Here is a 20,048-nt window from a genome sequence, read left to right as displayed (position 1 = left end):
AGGCCCATGTCAGTGTCAAATTAGAATGAGCACATTTCTATGGTTTGCTGAGTGTTAGGAGCCAAGTCACTAAATAAATTATTCAAGAAAGAAGATGAAGATTAAGATAAAGCGTAATGTGCAGAGGTCTTATGATAACAATCCATTGAATCCTAGTAGGAAGAATGACAAAGAGAAAGGATAGAACTTTGTAAAAGTGGGAAGGCTTAGAGTTGGAGAAAGAAGCAACTGAGGAAGAGAGGAGTCACCTGGTTACATGACAACGATGATGGCTGAAATAGAATAGAGTTGTAGGATTTTATTTAGCTACCTTGAACTTTTAGGCAAGAGCAAAATCAATTTTGCTTGAGTAGATGTAAAAATGGAGTGAAGTGCGCAAGATCACTGAGGAGGAAAGGGTATTCAGTTTTACTAGAAACAAGTCAGTTGCACATTATGAGAGTGATTTTGCTATTTCTGTCTTATGTGATAATTTTACCTGGAGACAATAGACCATATTTTCACAAGGATAGTAATTATTCAATAAAAAAAAACTTGAGAGAAAGAATGTTGTAAAAAATATAAACTGGTTCTAGATTCTGAGTGAAATAATACTCCTTTAGAATACTCTGCTCTCCCCATTCCTATTGTTTCAGAGGGGGCATAGGTAGAGAGGTGTGGCTATATATTTTGGTGTTAGTTGGTTTATAAGTAGAAAGATGAGTATAATGGCTTTATTTTTCTGTGAGTAGTAATATAAATTCTATGGCTAAGGAAAGGGTACATCAGTGACTTTTCTATTGCTGTAAAAAGATACAATGTACAAAAGAACTTACCAAAGAAAGCATTGTACTAACAGTTTCAGAGGGTTATAGGCTATGATGGAAAGGCAAACATGTTGCTAGGAATGGCCCAGAGCACACATCTTGATTTGCAAACAGGAAACAGAGGTCATGTGAATTGATCGTAGTCTTGTGAAATGCCAAAATCTACTCTCCTCAGTAACTTACCTCCTCAAGAAAAGCCACACCTCTGAATCCTTCCTAAACAGGTCCACAAAACAGAACCAGCATACTCAAGTGTATGAGCATATAGCAGATATATTCATTCAAGCCACTGGAAAGTATAAGTATCTGGAATGCTTTTAGGAAGAGGACTGATTCAAATACATTTCAGCACTGTTTTTTTATTTTTTTTTTTTTGTTTTTGTTTTTGTTTTTTTGTTTTCCATTTTTTATTAGGTATTTAGCTCATTTACATTTCCAATGCTATACCAAAAGTCCCCCATACCCACCCACCCCCAATCCCCTACCCACCCACTCCCCCTTTTTGGCCCTGGCGTTCCCCTGTACTGGGGCATATAAAGTTTGCGTGTCCAATGGGCCTCTCTTTCCAGTGATGGCCGACTAGGCCATCTTTGGATACATATGCAGCTAGAGTCAAGAGCTCCGGGGTACTGGTTAGTTCATAATGTTGTTCCGCCTATAGGGTTGCAGATCCCTTTAGCTCCTTGGCTACTTTCTCTAGCTCCTCCATTGGGAGCCCTGTGATCCATCCATTAGCTGACTGTGAGCATCCACTTCTGTGTTTGCTAGGCCCCGGCATAGTCTCACAAGAGACAGCTACATCTGGGTCCTTTCGATAAAATCTTGCTAGTGTATGCAATGGTGTCAGCGTTTGGATGCTGATTATGGGGTGGATCCCTGGATATGGAAGTCTCTACATGGACCATCCTTTCATCTCAGCTCCAAACTTTGTCTCTGTAACTCCTTCCAAGGGTGTTTTGTTCCCACTTCTAAGGAGGGGCATAGTGTCCACACTTCAGTCTTCATTTTTCTTGAGTTTCATGTGTTTAGGAAATTGTATCTTATATCTTGGGTATCCTAGGTTTTGGGCTAATATCCACTTATCAGTGAGTACATATTGTGTGAGTTCCTTTGTGAATGTGTTACCTCACTCAGGATGATGCCCTCCAGGTCCATCCATTTGGCTAGGAATTTCATAAATTCATTCTTTTTAATAGCTGAGTAGTACTCCATTGTGTAGATGTACCACATTTTCTGTATCCATTCCTCTGTTGAGGGGCATCTGGGTTCTTTCCAGCTTCTGGCTATTATAAATAAGGCTGCTATGAACATAGTGGAGCATGTGTCCTTCTTACCAGTTGGGGCATCTTCTGGATATATGCCCAGGAGAGGTATTGCTGGATCCTCCAGTAGTACTATGTCCAATTTTCTGAGGAGCCGCCAGACTGATTTATAGCACTGTTTTTTTAAAACGTGTTAAAGAACAGACCCTGAGGACCTGATTTGACAAAAATAAATCGTGTCTCTTTGTCAACATCTTTACACCTTTACCTCCATCTGAATAGTGTAGGCTTAAAGGTCTTGAAAAAATATGTTAGAGAAAGAATCATTTGAATTGAAACAGAGAAAAAAAAATGTACTGAAAAGAGAAAAGAAATTAGAACCATTGTGTCCGTACCGCTCAAATTAAGAGGAAAAAGGATTTATTTTCTTCTCAGATAAGAAATATCAGTATATCTTTTTCATATGTTTGTTATTGTTGTTCAAATAGAAGAAGGCTCCTCACATCCTGAGGTAAAAGAATCGTTTTCAACATGACACAGCATAGTTCTAGGTAGTTTATTACTTCAGTGGTTTTCTCTAGTTTCCATTTCCTTCCAACAACGGGATCTGTTTTGACATATAATGGTATATTCAACTGTCCAGAAACAGTAAATAACTTACAAGATGCAATTGCAACCTGAGGGTATCATAAATATCCAGAGGGCAGCAATATTTGCACATCTTTTACATCTTCTCTTGTCAATGGAAGTCCACACTCTAAGGCAATATAAAGAACAAGGAGAGAAGATATGGGGTGCTTACCCAAAAGTAAAACCTGCCATGCAAATATCCCACTGTAATTGGTTTTCTGTTTCCAAATAATTTTGCTTCAAATTAAAAAGTATCAGTGGTGAATATAAGCATACTTACAGTCAAATAACATAAATGAAATAGCAAGGCAATAAATGCTAAATAAGTCATAGTCTATCTTATATAAATTTGAGAAAGCATAAAATACAGGTGAAATCAAAGATGGAATATATGAACTCTGAACACGTACCAGTCACTGGGTATGTTTTCAAGTGAAACATGGGGAGACGGATATGTCTTCCAAATGATTCCAAAGATTTTATGTAAGTATCAGCATTAGGGGCAGTCAGTATGTGTGTGGGGGCAGGGGAAGGAGGGAAGGTAGCCTGTGCCAAGAACCACTCTGTGTTGACATTGTGTACTTTGTTGGCCTAAGATTCTCTATAGCTCCTTTCATGCTGGCTGCTTTTCTCAGGACCCTTCCTTCTGTTTTCTTGTCTGTGCTTTTCTTCTTTGAGACTGTCACATTTCAATTCTTTATATCTGTGCCTTATTTTACCATTTCAGAAGACACACCAAGCTAATGCTTCCTCTAATCCCATACCTGCCACTGACAGTCAGGTCAGTACAAATCCCCGGTGTCAGGGCTAATAGGAGGGTAGTAATGTTTCAATAATGGATCCACTTTGACAAGCACATTTGCTGAGTTCACTACCTGAGTTCTTTTCTATTATCATGACAAAGGGAACTACTTTTCTTTATTTTTAATACTGAAAGGTGACTGAAACCTTATCTTTTTTTTTTTTTTTTTAGACATGTTGGCCTAGGCACCGAAGAGTTAACGGCACCATTTTTGGTGGCATTTGTGAACCATGTCAGTGCTTTGCTCATGCAGAAGCCTGTGATGACATCACAGGAGAATGTCTGGTAAGTGTTTCTCTGTTGAAGATACTGAGTGACGAGGCTGAAATTGATGCAGCAAACCCTGGAATTTGATTGCTACCTTTGCAACCTTGAACGTGTGGGTCAAGAAGTGATGTGTCAAAACAGCTTTATCCAGAAGTGAGTTAGATGCTAAGAATGCTATTTCATATGTCATCTCCCGAGCAACTATGAAAAAAGTGATTTTTTTTTCATATTGTCTAACAACTGAATTAGGTTCAAATACATCATTATAAAGTGTAACTAATGACTCAGATACACATCTACTCTTAGTATATATGCATTCTACCTCTGCTATAAATCTATCCAAAGTGGACTGTTCTAAAACATAAAATGATTTATGTCCCTATAACATGAAAAACATAAAATGCAGCCATTAAAATAAAAACAATTCACGTTGTTACACTTTCGAGGTTTCTTTCACATTAGAATTTGGGGTATATTGAATATGTTTAGTTGAACTCTTGAGCATTGAGATCAGCTTAGATGCTGTACATGGATTTTAAAATATTAAACACATATAATGCCTCTTCAGCAGATTGTTCCTTCATGTACAATTGGCTGGGTATTGTTAACCAGACAATAGACTGTACAAAGTGGTGATCTCTGTCCTTGCTGCTAAGTAGCTTGAGGCCTGGAGAGTTTCTCAGAACAGACATCCAGGGTAACTCCAGGGCACGTTAGCTTAATATTGTCTGACACGGCAGGAAGCCTAAAACTATACCTCTCATGGTACTAGTCTTACAGACGCACAATTTGAAACGATGCCAATTTGGAAGGATATTATATTCTCTTCTCTCTGCAGAAGCTCAGGCAGATTCTGTTGTCTGTAATTCTTATGTGGTATTCCTTTTGCCCATTTCTCTGCTTTTTCCTGTCCTTGAATGCTGCTGGGAAAAATCCAAAGTAAAAAATCAGGGCTTTTGTTCCACTGTAATTTGGCATTTCACTTTATTGATGCATTTTGTTTTCTCTGTATAAGATCATATTCAATTGCATAGCAGCATAAAGCATGATAGCCCTAATTTCTGGATCAGTCAATTTTTCAAATGATGATTTTACAAATAAAAATACTGAGCAATTTCCATTTTAATTATACTACAGTTTTTTAAAATGACTCGGGGGGAAATATTGAATTACCTTTAAGACACTTTATTAAAGTGCAATAAAATATATCCAATTCCAAGCTAACATTAATTTGCTTTACTTACCCTGAAAGGACAAAAATAAATGTCACAATACAACCCTCATAATGTCCCCCTAACGTGTTTTATGAAGTTGGGTTCATTTAGATTAATCATACCCTGACATTGGTCCATTTGATGATATAATTTGCAGAAGAGAAAACATTTGTTTCAGAGCAGAATCACTCTTGATCAGAGTGCCGAGAGTGGGAACAGTGAAGGGGCTGGTAGCCAGAGCAAGCCAGGTTATCAACACTGTGAGGGTCAAGAAGAGAGGAGTCTTCCTTTAAATGAAGGACAGGTCACGGGGAAGCCATGCGCATCCTGGTCACTGAGACTTGATCTCTTCTTCCTGGGTTTCCTGCGTGAGTGATCATGGAGGCCCCTCTGAAGATGGTGAAGTGCCACTTCTCTGTAATGGGACAAACTGTGATGAGTTCCCATTTTGAATGTATCAGTTTTGATACCATCTACACAGAGGAATATTAGAATATTTTATATGAAAGGAATTTCTACTGCTCAATCAAGTTTTCATTTTATCTTTTTATTCTTCAGGGAGAGTTTTTTTTAGCTAGTCGTGAATTAGCATCAAGGTAGTTATTGAGTGTGGCTTCCCTTTGATATGTGATTATAAATGAGCATGTTGGGCTTCAAAACGGGATCCAGGCTTCTGCCCTAGAGTGGATCTGTATGACAAGGTCATCTTGACTCTAGTGCATTGGAGAAAACCCAGGGACATTTCAAGCTAAGGAGGTGTCTGGGTCTCGGTGCTATCATGATATGAATTGCAAGCAATGTTTAAAAGTCACTCTGATAGAAAAGCTACCTATGAAAACAGGCAGCTCATCAGAGAAAAACATCTCTCTTTCCCAGTTTTGATTTCCATTGTGTTGCTTTCCTGGTGCTGGCTCGTTTTTGATTACAAACGTACTTGAGTTTTAAGATTACTCCTGTTTCAATCCAATGAAAGGTAAAAATAGGAAGTATAAGGAACACGCTGCATTTGTTTCTCTTTCAAATCTGTAGTTGGAGACATGCAAATTATCTGAGATTTTCAGCTGAATTTTGGAAACTCATTTTGGCCTGGTTACAGTGTAATCAGGTTAAGGATCCTGTTTTAAAAACCCAAAAGATTTTATAGATCTGATTTTCATCATGTCACCTTGAAAATATATAAAAGACTTTTTTTTTTCAAAGAAGAAGCAATTTCTTAGGTTTTAAAAAAATAGGTGATTTTAAGTAAATTTGGAAAGTGAAAGGAAGTGTAAGGAATAGCCAATCAAGTGGAAGCCATTGTCTGCAAACGGACGCCTAGGTATTGCATGATAACTGTTAACAGTGAGACTGTCCTTTTTAAAAAATGCGTTTCCTAAACAATTTAAAAGGGAACTTTAAATAAAGAAAGGCTAATTTTAAAATATACCACTTAATGTAAAAAAATCTATTTATTTGTAGTTAAGAAACATCAGTTACTTTACCTCACAGAATTAAATGGGGGGGTTCAAAGTTAATCTAACATATTATATTTTAGATTTCTTTCAATAAATAAGTCTGACCTTTCCAAGGAATTTTAATAAGTTATTCTCAAATTTGTATCTTTACTTATTTATTCTTATCTTCCTGTTGAGTCCATTTACTAAATGTAATTGAAATCACTCTTATTTTAAAACATCAAAATAAATAATATTCAGAATGTCATTAACTTAGTCTATTCCAGTGGTCATGAAGGTTAATAACTTTATACATTCAGTTTAAGGTTAATTTATATTTTAGCTATTTCTCTTACAAAATTTGTCTACTGATCATAAAATAAAGGCTGCATACTCCTGGGGTCTATGAATTTGTTTGCAGTATGCAGGAAAATTATTAATTGTATATGCCTATTAAACTGCAATGTATTTCAGTAATAATGAGTGCATTCTGATAGGTAGTAAACACACATATTTGATCACTGGAGACTCATGATGTTGAGCTCTTGGAACCCTCAGAGACAATTCTATTACATGGCAGCTGAATTATTCACCTGAATCTCAGACTTGGTGACTTTTATAAATGTGTCCCAACTCAAGGAAGGAACCTAGTTAATAAGACGAGATCAAAAAAATATTTTATTATGTTTTTGAAAAAAAAAATATTTTCCAAAACAAATAGCAAGAAAATGTAGTCTCTGTTCTTTTTATTTCTAAAGGCAATAGTTACATATTTTATAGTATAACTATATATTGTAATTATATAATGGTATATATATATATATGATTATATGTAACAATAAATATCTTTGTATGTATTTATATTTTACATGTTTAAATTATTTGGTTTTTAACATTTAATTGTGGACCAGCAGTGCCCTCATAAATGTCATATGGGAATGCATTGTCTCATCCTTCAGAGTCCACAAAGTTCCAGATTATTGTCTGAGCTAAGAGAACAATTCAAAAAGAGATTTATAAATTGTGCTGTCTTATAAAAATAGCATTTTAATGTCATTAGAAATTTATGACTACACACACACACACTATACATTGACTTGTGGAAAAAACAAAATGCAGTTTTCGTCTTGAGAATTTTTCTTTATGAATTTGATCATTTTTTAAAACTATGTTATACCAAAACTAGAGGGATGATATAAGGCAAATATTAACTATGTGTTACTTAACTCCCAATGCTATTTTCCTGCTGTAAAATTTAACATTTAACGTGGGCAATTGCTCTCCCCAACGGAAACACAGTAATAACTCTGTAGAACATTTTGTGGTCACGTGCTTGTGTTTGAGATGAAAGCAAAGAATTGGTTGTCTACTTCTTTCATAGAACTGTAAGGATCACACAGGTGGGCCGTACTGCAATGAATGTCTCCCTGGTTTCTATGGTGATCCTACTCGAGGAAGCCCTGAAGACTGTCAGCCCTGTGCCTGTCCACTCAATATCCCATCAAATAAGTGAGTAGTAGATTTCCTTTACTACAGAGCTTCCCTTCCACTGCTGTGGATGCTCTTCTAATTATCAGGACAAATCGTGTGGATTTCTCAAGAGGATAGCGTAAGTTTTGAAAGGTGAGGTATTTAAAATTATTACCATTCCCAAAGACTTTGCTATTTTGGTTATAGATCTGATTTAGAATCTAAGAGAAAAAGCTAAAATTAAATTTCTAAATTAATTCCAAAGAACAAACCCATTTTGTACAAATATAAACTCTTTATTAATAATCGTTTATTGTAATATATTTATGTTATATATGCCTTACTAAACTTGTTTCATGACATATATTGTATCATAAATGAGCATTGAACTCTGAGTGATGATTTTTATATTACATAATGTAGATTTTTGAAAAAGTGTAATGTAACCTTTGCAATCCATCTTTTTAATTTCTGCACTGACAGAAGTACTCTACCAGAGCTGATATTCTAAAAAGAAAAAAACAAAATACCTTGACTGAGTCTAAACTTTATGAGAATAATCTATTTTAGTTCTTAAGATGACACGTTCCTAAAGCACAGGTATATCTAAATAAATGGCCCTGTAACAAACAAGTACTATTCTTGGGTACACCACATTGAACATAAATTAGTATTTGTATAATAAATACTTACAAATATGTGTCATTTTATTTCTTATTGTTGTCGTTCATAATGCTGAAAACTAAATGTAGATCCTTAGCATGCTAACTGAGCACATACTCTACCACTGAGCTCAGACACTAGTTGCACTCAAATGAAGAAAAGTCCTCTTATATATTCCTTCAGCTCTTTCCAGATGCTGTGATAACAGTATAAAGCAGAAGTTTAAATATTAAGGAACATCTGTCAGCTGTAGCCTTTTAACCTGAGAATTTGATCAAGTAAGGCAAACTCTAAGGCCATATCCAAGAAGGGCCTGTGCTATATGGCAATCTGTTAGATTCAGTGGATAAGATTCCAAGCAAAAGACTTGGGAAATAATTCTGCCATTCCTTAAGTCCTATTGAGAACTGAGGTTTCTGCTATTCAGAACCTCTGAAACCTTCCCCTTCCCTCCAACTGCTCTCTTCTGAATTTAGTGTGACAAAGGGAGAGGACAAGTGTTTAGTGAAGGCAGACTGCCAGAGCCAGACACAGACTGGAACACTATGTTTGGATGTTTCAGCTTCAAAAATAACCCAAGAAGGTCGATATTATTGTTTCCATTTTTGTAGATGAATAAATGAAGTTTCTGAGAAGAAGGTAGCATTTTGATGTCCTATCTAGAGCTAGAATTCCTTGGTTTCATGATAACTCCACACTTCAAGATGCAAAACTTGAGCAGGTTACCAAAATGCCACTCCATTCACCAAGTTAACCCCATTTGGAGCTGTGTGAGAATTACACAATTCAAATGTATAAAGCAGTTAAAATAGTGGATGACATGGAGAGCTGAGAACAGATTTAAAAGAACGTGTTCAGAGACATGATCTCAAATGTCCCATTGATATGTGAAGTTATTTAATCTCATTATTTCCATTCCTCTGCAGTACATATTAAAATTTTTTTGAAAAATAAAATACATATTTCAAGTGAGAATACTAAAAATAATTCATGGATCTGCCTGGTAAATGAGAGTTCCTAGAGAGAATGAGAGGCTGAAAAGAAAAGAGACCCTGGTCTGATATATTTTGATGATCATACATTTATTTCTAGCATCCAGGGAATGAGTCTAAACAGACTTAGGACCAAAGAACTTTTAATCAATAATGATGTCAGAGAGAAGAAAGAAGGAAATTGGACAGCAAAGATTGTGAGGGAACAAATGAAGGAAATTCCTCCCCAAATATTGGTTAGAGGCCTGTGCTGGACATGATGTAATAAGATTGCAGATGGCTGCTCATTTGAAGAGTCTCCCCACCTCCCCATAAGACAAGACCTCTGTGTTCACTGTGGCTGAATGGTATTGTCCAAACCATCTACCTATCCATAACACTCACAGTTCCACACTAATCTTTACAGAGAAAAACAGACAGGTGGTACCCAGGATTTTCCCACAGCACATCTCCCCAGCCAAAACACTGTTATTATTAGCACAGCTATTAGTTCAGTAATACTGACCACTCACTGCATCCTGTGACTCCTACCCTTATATGCTTAAAAGCTTAGAAATGATTGAACGTATACACATAATGGATTTCTTCTCAAATCTGACCAATGTTGTACATGAGAAAAGAGTCCTTTGGAAGAGAAGTTACTTGGATAAGCAATGGTAATCATGAACCATACTTCCTCTAGGTTTGTTGTGTGTCTCGTTGTATAATAGTTCTAATTATTTCTTCCCAAGACAACACACTCAGCAAACATTAAAACTCCATCTATCCTGCCAAAAAAATTGGAATCCCAATGTCTAATGATGGTGTTTCCTAAACAAGTGCATTCCAGCTTGTTTTAATTATGTTGGTTATATATATATATATATTAGCATTAGTAACAAAGGGCAGAATTAATTGAATTTTAAGATAATTTTATCAACAGTAAATATTTAAATTGCCATAGTCTTTCTAATCTTTAATAGATTTGTGAGACGAATGATTACCTATTTTAAATTACAGATTTAATTGCATTATTTTGTAAACAAAAATAATAAAATATATTCCACATAGTTTATAACTTACACATAGTTATAAGTTGTATGTTTGTAAGCTTTGTGACTAGAGTTATCAAATCTATTAATTTGAAAACAATTTACAAAATTATTGTAATGTAGCTTAACAACTGCAATGGGAAAAGTTTATCTTTATCTAATAATCTAAATATTTTCAGTAAAATATCAAAACTACTCAGTAGATATAGCTACCTACTGGTAAAGGAAGCCATCTTTATCATTGAAAAACTCCTTTAAAAATATTTCTGTTATATAATCTTAGCGAGGTACTCTGAGATATAGTTGAATATCCACAGTTAATTTATAAAATGAGATTTGAATTTTCACAGGTTATTCAGAAGTAATAAAAAGGAGCTAAAGGTTGCTGCAACCTCCATTTGAAATGCAGGCTTAGTGATAACTTCATCTTAGTGATTTATCTCTTAATCCCTGGTCATAAATCTTAGAAATTGCAAGCATTTGGCTCCAAATTTCTTAGATAATATTGCTAAATGAATCAAATGTGAGGGAAATAAAGATAGAGTGATATGATTCCTAAGATATATGGATATAGATGAGCATATGATATATAAATTTATAAATATATATCACTTTCATCAAGTACTTACACTGTGTAGTTTGTCCTTTTCATCTTAGTGATGTATATATTTTAACTAGAGAGAGTAACTGAAGTAAGGAAATTTACTGCTGGAGGAGAAATAAGCAAAGTGTAAACATTTCATTTTATATTCATTAAGTTTTAGTCACAAAGCTCATAGTTTAAAGACAAAAATCCATGAATATCTTTGCTCAAACACTTAATTTGTACAAAAATAGATACTATCTTTGGAGTCTTCTGAAGTATCCTTCAGTTATACAATGCCTTTAGAGGGATTGTTGTCACAGTGTGGACATGAAGTGGGGTCTTGACAAATCCTATGTACTACTGTCATAGTATTGCTTGATAGGCATCAGCAATACTAAGAGCTATAATTGTAAAACAGTAAAGCATTTCAAGAGCTGATTCTAGGATTTACACATAAGATTACATTGGCTTGGGGAGGTCGCTCAGTGGATAAAGTATTTGCCATACAGGCATGATGACTGATGTTTAAATTCACAGCATCTATTTATAAGCTAACCAGGCATGGTGGAGTCCTGTGGTATCAGCAATCAGGAAAATAAAGACAAGAGATCTGGAGAGCAAGCAAGTTACCTAGCTGGACTAGGCAAATTTGGTAGGGAGGGAGGGAGGGAGGGAGAGAGATAGAGAGAGAGAGATAGAGAGAGAGAGAGAGAGAGAGAGAGAGAGAGAGAGAGAGAGAGAGAGAGACCCTGCCTTAATAATTAAAGTACATAATAATCAAGTAAGATAACCAGCATTCAGTTTCAGGCCTCTACAAGCCTGGGCACTCACATGCATGTGCAGCCTCATACACATGTGCATATATGCATCTGTGCATACACATGTAAACTATACATATGGACACATCTACACATGTAGTCATTTTGAATTATCAAGTTTAGTACTTATCATTGGAAAGTATGTTTCAGGATAAGCTATAGCAATTTGACACATGACAATTTAATATTGTTTTAAAACAAAACTAAGTATGCCTCTACATGTGAATTCATATTTACATATAGATTCACACACAGTCATTTACAACTATAAGTATGTATATAATATATATATATATATATACAGTTATAAATAACTCCTTGTATATATTCCATGACAATTTAATGTTATTTTAAAACAAAGCTAGTTATAGCTGTACATGTGAATTCATATTTCATATGGACTCACACATAGTCATGTATGACTAATTATAAATATATATATATACATACATGTAAATAAGTCCTTGCGCATATAATATGTGCTTGGCTATTGAGAAAGGCTGTACAGTTCATTCCAACCACAGCTTGCCTTTCTTCCCATCTTTGCCCTTAGCTCACCTAATGTTTGTTGTCATGGGCTGAAAAATCTATGAAACAGAATCTTTTTGTCTGTTAGTGATGCATGAGCCAACCAGCATTCAGTGGCATAAGGTTAGAATCACTTGAACTCAGTGATGACCTTCCCGTTCTCTTCTTGTGTCTCACAGCAATCAGCTCCACATGTGGGCCAGAGTCTGTGTGGAGGCGACCACTCTGCCTGTCTAGACTCCCAGGGATCATTACTGTCCACATTAGTTTCTTGTTCGCATTTTCTTTATATCATTGCATGTCATCTTCTCTTGTGACTGTGACTACAATTACTCTAGGAAAGAAACAATGCCCACTTAGCATTGTTTAAGGAGTGTGGAAGCATGTGTGCATAGGGGGATATTTTAAGAAGAGATTTTACTTGAATACACCATGACAAGTAAGCATGGGAGCTTAAACTCATGGAATTCTCATCAGCAAGGTTGAATGACAGGTAGATATAGCTGAGGAGAGGATCAAATGAAGACCCTGAAGCTATGGATCTCATGTAAATTCCCCTGGAAAGTAGTGTGCGACCTTGAGGAAGTAAAATTATGAGTGTCTCAACCAGCACATAGGATTCTGATAAAATTCACTACAATTATGATAAACAGTACTCTGGAAGGTAAGAGTCAGTCAAATAGAATATATTGTTACTGCTTAATATCTTTCCTGAAAAAGTATTGCTCTGTGTCAGTGAGCACATTTGACTTTACTGCTGTTAGCTTAACTGACAAGAGAGTATTTTTTTAAAGAATTTGACATTTATTTTAGAAATGGTTTTAAGGTGTCAGAAGTCTTGTCAGTCACCTTTGCCATGTCTTGATGGTAAACTGATTTAGAATTTTTTAGGAAAATAATTCATTCATTTTCATGCACTGTGTGTAGTCCCACAAGGTTGAAACCCTCGCCTTTCTCCATGGAGGTCCTTCTTTCCATAAACATGAGGCAGTTAGAAAGTGCCAAGTGTGGAAGAACATGTGTACATGCTAGGGAGTTGTCAGAATCCAGCTCCTTCTGTCAACTTTGCAAACAATAACAAGCCACAAGTCAGTAATGGGAGGAATCAGATTTCTATTTGTATGCTTTAATATGTACAAGACACCACACAGCTCTTCTTTAACAAGAGATTCCTCCTTAGCCCATGAGCTGGGTTTCCACAGCACCCATCAGAACCTCTCTCACTTGGATAAATTTTATAAATTCAAGAGTTTTTCTGGCCACTTTCTTTCTGACCCCACAGATTCATTTAGATTTTGAAATGAGCTGAAATAGCCACTATGATGTGTCTAATGGATCCTAATAACTTGGAACTATAGAGAAATGAGAATTATTGAAGCATTGCAGGTCTACTCAGAGTTAAGACAGAGATGGGTTACTTTTAAGAGGTAGTCATGATTGCCAGTAAAGATGGAAAAATATTCCAGATTCTCACAAGCTATCAGAAGCAGAACCAGACAAGGCCTAACAGTTTTAATTTATCGTGATCTAATTATTTCATTTTAAGCACTTGTTTTGAATTGTAAAATAGAAAATATCACAGGGAAGACATAATTGGAGTAAGATTAATTGAGGACAATTCCCTTTAAAATGGTGGTGTAGAGTCTAGAAAAGTTGATTGTGTAGAGATCTTTCTTATGAGAAGAGGCTGGGAGAGCAATGGAAGCAGGGGAGTGGGAAAGGCTGATCAAGCATATGAAGTTATAGTTAACTGAGACCAAGAATTTCTCACATAGTGTTATACAATAATGGGTATGTAGGTAAAAAAAAAGCATATATAGTTCAGAAATATGCAACATATGATTTTAAAAATTATTATTATAAAGAAATAAAAGATGTTTTAAGAGATATACTTAATATGATTACTATATGGACAACATATACCATGAAAAATTAATATATATGTATATATATATGTGTGTGTGTGTGTGTATGTATGTACCTGTAACATGTATGTGCATATACACAAATATATTCATACTATTATATAAAATTTAAATTGGATTATATGTAATTTGTATATGAGATAAAAATAAAAATTTTAAAAGAACAATGTAACCCAAAACTCAAAGCCAATGATGGCTCATGGAAAAACCAGAAAACAGTTAACACTGGGTCAGGTGTTGCATAGAAGATGTTTCTTACCAGGCAAAGTAGTGAAACTAATGCTGAATAGGAAAACAGAGGCTGATGCTACCATTTAGTGGTGCTGGGTTGGTCTTGACGTCATACTCTGTTACTTCTGAAATTGCGCTTAAAGACAGGTACATATGGGAACAGGCTGGGAGATATGAAGTGGAAATGCTGGTTTTGTTTGATTTGTTTGATTATAAATGAAGTAGAATATATGCATTAGGTCTTTGCTGAAAGCTTTTCTAGGCATTCAATTTGTGTGACATCATGCCTGTGGGTCCACATTTGCCAGCACACAGACCCCATGGCTCCTGGTCTGGATATAGACCTCATACATCTACCATGGCTCCACTGCTAGAGCTCTATTTTCTCTCAGATTTCTCCAAGCTGCTTCTATTTCTGAGGTATATGCTTGTAAAGGGAGAATTTGAAAGTAAGTTTTTTTCCAAACCTGGGGAGAATTTGCAAGGCTGCTATGTGTCCGTTCTCTTTGCTGGTGATCTCAGAGCCAGAACAGTCAAAGGTTAATAACATGACATAGGGGTCCTGCTCTCAACTGGGAGTAGATTCATGTCTGTTAAAATAGCAATGCCATTTCATCCTCCATTAGCCAGACTCTATTCTGTCTGGGAGATGAGAGTGGCCAGCCTGCCTGCTTTGGGCACAGCAGTGGTAGAGAAAGATATATGAGAATGCACTGCTAATGATCTCATGTATATGCTTTCTCTTTGTCTCCTGAACATTGTCACCACAGCTTTAGTCCAACATGCCATTTAGACCGGAGTCTGGGATTGATCTGTGACGAGTGTCCTATTGGGTACACAGGACCGCGCTGTGAGAGGTAAGCATATGTCACATTGCCTTGCAAAATGATTTCTACCTTGAGAGTTATAAAACCACAGGCACGATCTTCCCTTGCTCCAGAAAAGCTGCGCCACTCGATGGGGTGAAATAAACTTTCTTATCACACTTGGCACACAGATGCACTCTATTTTTATAGTTTATTTATCCTCTGCAAATTGGTCTATAAATCTCCATTCACTCTGAGGATATCTGATTAATGTTTTAATCTTAAAGGTCAAGCATTAACCTACACTCTTTCTTTATAAAGTGTTGCTCAAGTGGAAAGCTATCATTTTAAGATTTATCTTACAGTCTACCCTTAGCACAATTTATTTTTCATAATTAGCTTTTTGTCCTGAAAATGTGGCTTAAATTCATAGTTCATAGTTCAGCAAGTGGCCTATAAGTTACTGTAAATATACTTGGAACAAAGCAAAACATAATTTATTACCATAATTTATATCCCCTTCTAATCATTCTTAAACTGGTATCTTAATTCCTGTTAAGTTTCTGGGGAGCAGGACCACAGATATTATTTTAGACAGTTTCCATAATCATATTTTTTTCTCCTTAAATATATTCGGAGAAACTTTTCTTGTGTGTATTCACTCTGAATTTGAAAAGGGATGCAAATTTCTTCCTTGTGGATATGGACAAATAGATATGTTTTTGACTGTGAAAAGAAGTATCCTTGGCAACTATTGGTGGGGATATGGGTAAGACAGAGGAAGAAAAGCCAGGCCACGGCCATGGCCTGCCTTCTCTTCTCCTCACCACAGCTAACTCCAAGGAGTGCTGATTCTACCCATCCTTTTTTACCTTCTTGGCAGCCATCACTGTTAAACTTTCACCCAGGGAGAACTTGGCCAGCAGCTAGTAGTCTATGCACAGCCTGTCAGTAGCAGTTCCCGGCAGTAATAAGTCCTGTTTGTGACTGTGTCAGCCTCAGTAAATGAGATAGGGAAGAACAGACCTGAAATAAAGGGGGATTTATTTGCAGTTGAGAAACTGGAGATCTTTAATTGTGTATCTTTCAAATAAAGGCATGTGTATATGACATTCTAATAGGACTCCATAGCACTGCCAGGCCAGATTTCTGTTGATATTTCATAACAGCACTCCCCGCCCCCAGCTTACTACAGGGAACCTCTTTTATAGCAACTAGAAAATGACAGCTGCTCTGCCATACAAGGCTATTAAATCTGCTTATCTGGATGACCATGGTCTCTGATGTATTCATATTGTGTTGCTTCGTGCTCTGTCCTTTCTGCACATTACACAGTTTCTGAACCATCTGCAATTTAACAGGCGCATTTTATTTAACAAATATTTATTTACGAACTACCATATGTTAGGTACAAGGTAAGAAACTGAATGTAAGCAGATGCATTTTTTCACCTTTGTCTTCAAATAACTCACTACCTGCTTGAATGTGGGTGAGAATAGTCACATGTATTCTAGGGAGAATTCTAATTGAATAATACAAATCTGCAAAGAAAGAAGTGGCTGACAGAAACCATGATGCCCTGTCTAAAATCTATATTAATCAGATTCAAAAGATGGCAAGATGCATAGACTATGTAGAAAATGGTACATCTTACTTGCAATTTAAGTTTTCCAGCCCAAAAGAATCTTCTAGTATTGCTAGAGAGGTAATGACAAACTGTATTTCCTTAGCCAGAATTTAGGTTAAGATTTTCCTTAAATACTTAAGATTTTCCATTTCAGATAATTTTTATGAGTCAAAAACCCCACCAGATGGATCAGAAATACTAATAGAACTATTTTTAAATGCATTTGTGGGCATTGGTGGGGAAAAAAAAAACAAAAACAAAAACAGAGTCAGCACCACCAACCCCAACATTCTGTAGCTAACAAGGTGTCATCCATGCTGTTACCATTTCTGTAGTAAGGACTTCCATGATCAATTATGTTTAGGAGAGATCCACAGACAACTTAACACGTCTAACATTCCTTGTAGTGGATAGTGAGATAACTCAGTCAACTTGGTTGGCTCATCATATATGCAAATTCAAATCTAGTGCTATTATTTTATGATATGAGTGTGTCAAGAAGACATGATACAACTTTATATTCTCTATATCAATTAATTTCCTTTCTGAGATGCCAGTCTTCTAGGGGAGTAGTGATGCATGGACAGTATGAGTAGATTTTTTTTTGCTTTCTCTTTTGTAAGCCATCATGAATTGAAATTCTAAACAGTTGATGGAGTACAAGGTTTCTGTGTGCATGTGTGTGTGCAGTAGATAAGTGTTTGTGTTTATGAGTGTTTAAAAAAAAATTGACACACAGTGTGGCTGACCAGTCCTGAATGATTTATACAAGTATGTTTCAGCTGACCTCTTCCTTTCCCTGGTCCTTACCATTAGCTTTCCCTTTCCATATTTTAGCTAACTCTCTGCCCTTTCTATCACTCTTAGGGAAATAATTGTTCCAGAACCATTTAGCTTCTTTGAAGCTAACACTGGGAACGAACAGATTCTATATCTTTATTTCTCTGTCTCTTTCTGACTCCATCGTCAACTCATTTGTTTTGTTTTGTTTTGTTTTGTTTTGTTTTGTTTTGTTTCAAGATGGGAGTTTCTCTGTGTAGCCCTGGCTGTCCTGGAACTCGCTTTGTAGACCAGGCTGGCCTGGAACTCAGAAATTTGCCTGCCTCTGCCTCCCAAGTGCTGGGATAAAAGGCATGCACCACCACGTATCAACTCATTTTTAAAAAAAAAAAAAAAAAAAAACAATGCATTTATTTTTTCTCTGTAATTTTATGTAACATATTTTACTCATATTCATGTCTCTCCTTCAGCTCCTTCCAGATCCTCTTCTACCTCCATTCTAGCCCAATTTCTTCTTCCCCCTTTAAAACACATACACACATGTACATGGACACGCACACACACCAAACAAACAAACAAAAATCCTTCAAATCCATGGAATCCACTTTGTTGTGTGACCACTTCAGGAGTGTGGTTGATAGACAAGGTGTCATTTCATTTCACTTAAGAAGGCTGGCTTTTCCTCTTCCAGTGGCAACCAAAAGCCAACAGATCTGTAAATAGGACAGGACATGAACTTAGTGCCCATCTCCTCTATACCCTGATGAAGAATCATCCTACTTTTGTCTTTTGGGCAAGACTTAAAAGAGGGGAGAGACGCAAGAAACCACAACCCAAAATCCAGAAATTCCCTATATTCCTCTTTTCCTGTCTTTCCTACTGGTATATAATACAAAATGGATTTGATTCTTGAACTGAGGAATTGAAACATTTAAGCAACACAACCAACCAACAAAGGTAATATGTGACAACAAAGTATCAAATTATTGATGATATTCCTTAAGATGTCAAGTGTTAGTTATAGCTTGGAAAGTCTTGTGTAGCTTCTTCACTGAGTGTAGTTTTACAAAGGAAATAAAGTTAGGATACTGAAAGGAAGGAAGACACATTTATTATGATTCTCTGTTAAAATTCTAGGCTTTTATTATTTAGAAAAGCAGAAAGAAATAGCATTGTAGCAGGCATGAAGGATTTCAGTGAGCATAAAATAAAGACCACAAAGCTAATCAAGTGTCAATGACAATCAGGTATTAAGTGGCTTTCAGTGTCTGTTGCTGAAGCAACAGATCGTACATCATAGAGACAATCAAAAAATCTATGGCATATTAACTATAGGAAAATATAAAACAAAGTGATGTTCAGTTTCCTTAAACCCCATCTTCTCCCCAAATGACAAATACTGAGAGCTCACTAGTTGAAGAGAGAGAAGCCCGTAGACTACTTACAAATACCCCTGAAAATGTGGAAGGTAATCGACTCCAAAGGCTTAATATTTTGAAAGTTCACCTATAATTTTAAGCAAAAGATTCATTTTAGATATGAATGGAGGTTATTTATTTATTTAAAATCAAAAACATCATTTATATATTCTCTAATTCAGAAAGATCTTAATCTAGATGAATTTCACTCACCCTCAAGTACAATGTTGCAAACATTTCCTGTCCAAGACTTGATCATTAGTCCCTGGGTTTTGGCTGCAGAGAGACTTACTCCTCTTTCTTGACACTGTTACCAGAATTGTAACAGCTGGAGGCTGTTCACAAGTGATCAGGCACTATGAGGAGGAAGCAATTGGCTTTTGGAACTAGCATCATATTTTGTGCCCAAGAACTGTTTCTTGACAGTGCAGCTTCTGGGCTGTGGTCAGGTGTCCAGTTCAGGCCACTGCCTCGCCAGTACCTTCAGGTTTTAGCACAGGCACTTTGTGAGCAAGCCAGAATTTAGCTGAATAGGACGCAGTGAGACCATAGCACACACCCCAGGCAACTCGGTTAGACTTCCGGTTCCTCCTGTGCTGATGTAGTTCTCTCTAACAGGCTGCCATCGTTCCAGTCTTGAACCAGGCACTATCACTTCTTCAGCTACCAGCGTTCAGCTCCACCAGAGTGAAAAGACTTTGATTCTAACTCTTGTGTGTCTCTAATTGTTCTGTGGATAGATGTGTAAATATATAGTTC

At 36.3% G+C, this 20,048-nt stretch overlaps 1 protein-coding gene across 5 annotated transcripts in view; it reads left to right on the top strand.

Moving 5' to 3' along the window:
* Window positions 1–20,048, top strand: part of Lama2 (laminin, alpha 2) — a 635,907-nt gene that overhangs the window by 377,694 nt on the left and 238,165 nt on the right. For all 5 annotated transcript variants that reach the window (XM_017313815.1, XM_011243134.1, XM_011243135.1 and 2 more), the window contains exons 16-18: window positions 3,672–3,785; window positions 7,796–7,923; window positions 15,429–15,515. In XM_017313815.1, coding sequence (XP_017169304.1) covers window positions 3,672–3,785; window positions 7,796–7,923; window positions 15,429–15,515 — 329 coding nt within the window. The remainder of the gene's footprint in view (window positions 1–3,671; window positions 3,786–7,795; window positions 7,924–15,428; window positions 15,516–20,048) is intronic.

The sequence above is a fragment of the Mus musculus genome, chromosome 10 (assembly GCF_000001635.26).
Source record: "Mus musculus strain C57BL/6J chromosome 10, GRCm38.p6 C57BL/6J".
In the NCBI taxonomy this organism is placed as follows: Eukaryota; Metazoa; Chordata; class Mammalia; order Rodentia; family Muridae; genus Mus; species Mus musculus.
The sequence above is the reverse complement of the archived record's forward strand: the minus strand, read 5'-3'. Positions and strand labels throughout refer to the sequence as shown.